The sequence below is a fragment of the Ursus maritimus genome, unplaced genomic scaffold (assembly GCF_017311325.1).
Source record: "Ursus maritimus isolate PB19 unplaced genomic scaffold, ASM1731132v1 scaffold_12, whole genome shotgun sequence".
Lineage (NCBI taxonomy): Eukaryota > Metazoa > Chordata > Mammalia > Carnivora > Ursidae > Ursus > Ursus maritimus.
Genome location: NW_024423564.1, coordinates 71,996,511 through 72,000,309, shown reverse-complemented (window position 1 = coordinate 72,000,309; position 3,799 = coordinate 71,996,511). Strand labels below are relative to the sequence as shown.

The following is a 3,799-nucleotide window of genomic DNA, read 5'->3' as shown; positions in this document are numbered from 1 at the left end:
TGAGGTCAGGCAGCTAGGAAGAGCTGCTTCGGGAACTGGATCCCGAGGCTGTCAGAGCACAGGCCTCTACGTGCTGCCAAGAAGGACACTCCATCCTCCAAAGAATCCTCCAAAGGGTATCAGGGATTCGGGGATCCGGGTAACGGACTGCCCCAGCCTTACCGTCTATTCGGTCCACCTGTCTGCTGTCCCAGCTTGTCAGGAGCTCCGCTGGGAAGGATCGGGGGCAGGAGATAGCTCAGCAGCTGGACTCCTCCTACACCCCTCCCTCCACCCTGCCTTAACGCTACAGAGAAGCAGGTGTTGGGTGTTCATTGTAACCCCTCCCGCATGGAGAGCACGTTGGCGCTAACCAGCTGCTAGTTAACCCGTCCCTGAGTTTGCTCCTCACTTATTGTGCGAGGCTCACTGCCTCAGCAGGGCAGGGATATTAGCTCCATTTTACTCGTGGGAAAACTGAGGCTCACAGAGAAGGGAATCTGGACAGTGTCCAGACGAGGGCCAGACCCTCCCATCCCACTCCAGCCCCCTGGTTTTTATCTCTGGGTTTTGGGCAAAGCTGGGGCAAACCTTGGCTGTTCTGAGACCATAGCTCAGGGCAGTCCCTTTTCAGAAGCCTATCTGTCCTTCCTCCCCATCCTGTCCTAGAAAGCCCCATTATCTCAGGGGAGACCTTTATTCATTTGCCAAACACGTCCTGTCACCCACTCCATGCCTGTCTTGGTGGCTCCAGAGCTGACGCTGACACAGTGTACCGTGAGTGATCTCACAGGCTGGAGGGAAGGGTCCTGTTAACAAGCTTGGCATTAGCGTGCAGTCCAGCCAGTGTTCCTCTCTAGAGTTTCTGGAATTCATTCTCTCCTCTCCAGCCCCACTGCCCTGATCTAGCTGGTCCTCAGCACCTCTGACCTGGCCTCCTCTCTGCCTTCAGAACTTCCATCCTGTCCTCCCACACCCCTGAAACACCTAGGGATCTTTCCAGAGTCTTTCCGGAGAGTCAGCACCAGAGGGTGGGCCAGGAGCTCACACTGGTGATCATGACTGCGGACAAGTCCTGCCAGGCCAGGAAAAGCTCTACATCTCTCCTCTGCAGAATGGGGACCCCGTGCCCTTGCGCATGCCCTGTAGTTGTAGGCTTCCTGCCTTTGAACGGGCTCTTCACTTCTATGCCACCTTCTCCAAGTGCTAAAGATGGACTCATCCTTCTAGACTCTGTTCACGTCAAATGTCGCTGCCTCCCGGAAGGCTGAACGGACACACCTCCAAGCAGCTGAAACAACGCCTTCCTCTCAGGTCATGTACCTGGCCGTCCTGTTTTCTAGTCCTCGTCACTCTGTATTGTACCAAGGGGAGCTGATTGCCGGGTCACCCCCTTACTTCCACCTGGCGTGTGACTCCAGGAGGGCACTGACCAGGCTGGTACAAGGCCTGGAATAAAGCCAGCACCAGTCTGTGGATAAGCATCGCTACCATTTACTGAGGCTGCCTAGGGTGTCTGAGGTGCTAAAGGCCTCACGTAAGACCTGAGATGGGGACCATATCTCTTCAGGAAATAGTCTCAGAAATCTGAATGGATGGTGTCTTGGCCACGGAGGAGAGCCACGATTCAACGCCAGAAGTGTCTGAATCCTCAGGTACCACCCAGTTTCCCTCTGGCCTCCGTGCTGGCCCGAGCAAACAGGTGAGGACAGCACCACCAAGCTCTCCCACCCCTCCCAGGAGCTGAGAAGTCCAACATAGGTGCCTTTTAGGTTACACTCCACCGCCAGGCAGCCTCTGCCTTCCAGATTATGTTGTAACAGTTGCACAACTCAGGATATTTTTTTGAAAGAAACTGTCAGTTTCCTCTCCTGGGCACTGCTAGGGGCTGTGGCTTCCATCCCACCAGGGTCCCCAACGGCCTGGGGACTCTAGAAACCAAATATAGGGCAGGGTTGTTGGAGTGGTAAAGAAATGAAAACGCAAGACTGTAAAGTGACCCAGTTTTATTTTGGTTTTGGAGGCCAGATGGGGCATTGCTCCACTGTACAGGGACTAGGGCTGTATCATCTTCCCCTCCCCAAGGCGGGGGCCCAGTCACCTCAGGGCCCAGGCAGCGGGGTGGAGACCTGGTGGATGGGAGGCTCCATGGACCCAGTGACCACAGCGGGTTGCACAAGGAGAGAAGCGGTATCAGGCAGCAGCCTGCAATGGCTCAGATTGGGGGGCGGGGTAGGGGGGAATCCGAGAGGACAGAGAATCCAAGAACCGGGAGTCCGAAAGGGGGGTCCAGTCCCCTTCCCTTTACCGCTGAGGCTCCGGGTCAGAGAGGTGGAGCTAAACTGTCATCCTGCAGGAGGCAGGGCCTGGAGGGAGGCCAGGCGTCCCAGCCGGCGGGCGTCGGGCTCGCGCTCGGAGTACTAACCCGCTGCCTCCACCCTCACGGAGGGTGCGCGCGGGGCCCGGGCGCTTGGTGCGGACTCCGGCGGGCAGTCAGACCCCCTTCTCCTCTCGGGCACGCCAGGCAGGCGCCCGGCCGCACTCAGCAGCTCACCGAGCCGGCGGGCGGCGCCGACCCCAAGTCCGAGAAGCAGTCGAACTCGCTCTGGCCCAGGAAGAGCTCGGGCAGCTCGCGCACGCGGTGCAGCCCGAGCTCGAGCTCCAGCGACGTCAGCGCCTCCTCGTCGATGAGTTCGGCGTCCATGCAGCCCAGGGCGTGCGCGGCCGGCGGCGGGGCCGGAGCGCCGGGCGCCGGCTGCAGGCACGGGGGCCCTCCCGGGACGCCGGGGGGCGCGGTCGCGCGGCCCGGGTACAGCGTCGCCACCGGCTGCAAGTGCGCGCCGCCGGCGGCCGGCGGTGGCACGGCCGGAAAGGGCTGGAAGGCGGGCGGCGGCCCGAAGGCCCCGTACGCCAGGGCCCCGGGTGGGGGCGGCGGCGGCGGGCCCAGCGGAGTCCCCCGCGGCCGCAAGCCGCTGTCCAGGCCCGGGCCCGCGTACGGCTGCAGCGTCCGGAGCGCGTGGGGGCCGTGGGAGGGCGCGGCGGGCGGCGGCCTCTGCACCAGGCGGTAGCCCTCGGCGAGCATCAGGTGGTCGGCCATGACGGTGGGCCGGATGCCTGCGGGCGCGGCGGGCGGGGGGTCAGCGCGGGCGTCCCCGGGTCCGGGCCAGCTCCTTCCTCCGCGGCGAGGGATCCGCGTCCCGTGCCCTCCCCACAGCCCAGTCAGGCAAAGGAAAACGGAACCCGACTCGTGCTACTGCCCAGCCCAGGGCGCCCCGAACTCCGAGCTCCCGAGCGCCCCGTGGTCGCAGCTCCCTGCAGCCGGCACACCGCTTCAGGCTCCGAGACCTCCGCGCCGCGCCCCCGGCTTCAGCGCCCTCTTATAGGGGAGGCGGGGCTTCCCCGCCCCCGGGCGCTCATTGGCTGGGTGGGACGCTCCTGGGCGGGCCTTGCCGCTCCTCCAGGTTTCCGCCCCGCCCCTCCCGGAGCTCCGCCCTTTGGACCCCAGGCCGCGCCGCGGGCTAAGAGAGCTGCCCTGGGGTGTTTGGCACTTTTCAAGGGATTTGGGCTGACTGTCCCTGACTCAGCCTGGGACTGGCTGGAGCCAAGCTCGAACTGACCGGAAAGTGGGTTGGGAGGGGCCAGAGGTTTAGGTCCCCAGAGCTGCAGGATCACAAACCCAACCTCTTAATTTTCCGGATAGAAACCGAAGCTCAGTGGTGGAAGGGGTTTCCTGGAAATACACACCAAAGCTGTAACAGAAGCGAGACTGGAACATAGGCTTTGCGATTGCCACCTCTACACAGGGCAAGGGCACCCACGG

The 3,799-nt window shown here is 62.6% G+C and overlaps 1 protein-coding gene across 1 annotated transcript; it reads right to left on the bottom strand.

Moving 5' to 3' along the window:
- Window positions 1-1,970: 1,970 nt before the first annotated feature.
- CITED4 (Cbp/p300 interacting transactivator with Glu/Asp rich carboxy-terminal domain 4) lies at window positions 1,971-3,323 on the bottom strand. The gene has a single exon (XM_040626703.1). The coding sequence runs from the start codon at window positions 3,074-3,076 to the stop codon at window positions 2,522-2,524; it is 555 nt and encodes a 184-aa protein (XP_040482637.1). The 5' UTR covers window positions 3,077-3,323; the 3' UTR covers window positions 1,971-2,521.
- Window positions 3,324-3,799: the final 476 nt, after the last annotated feature.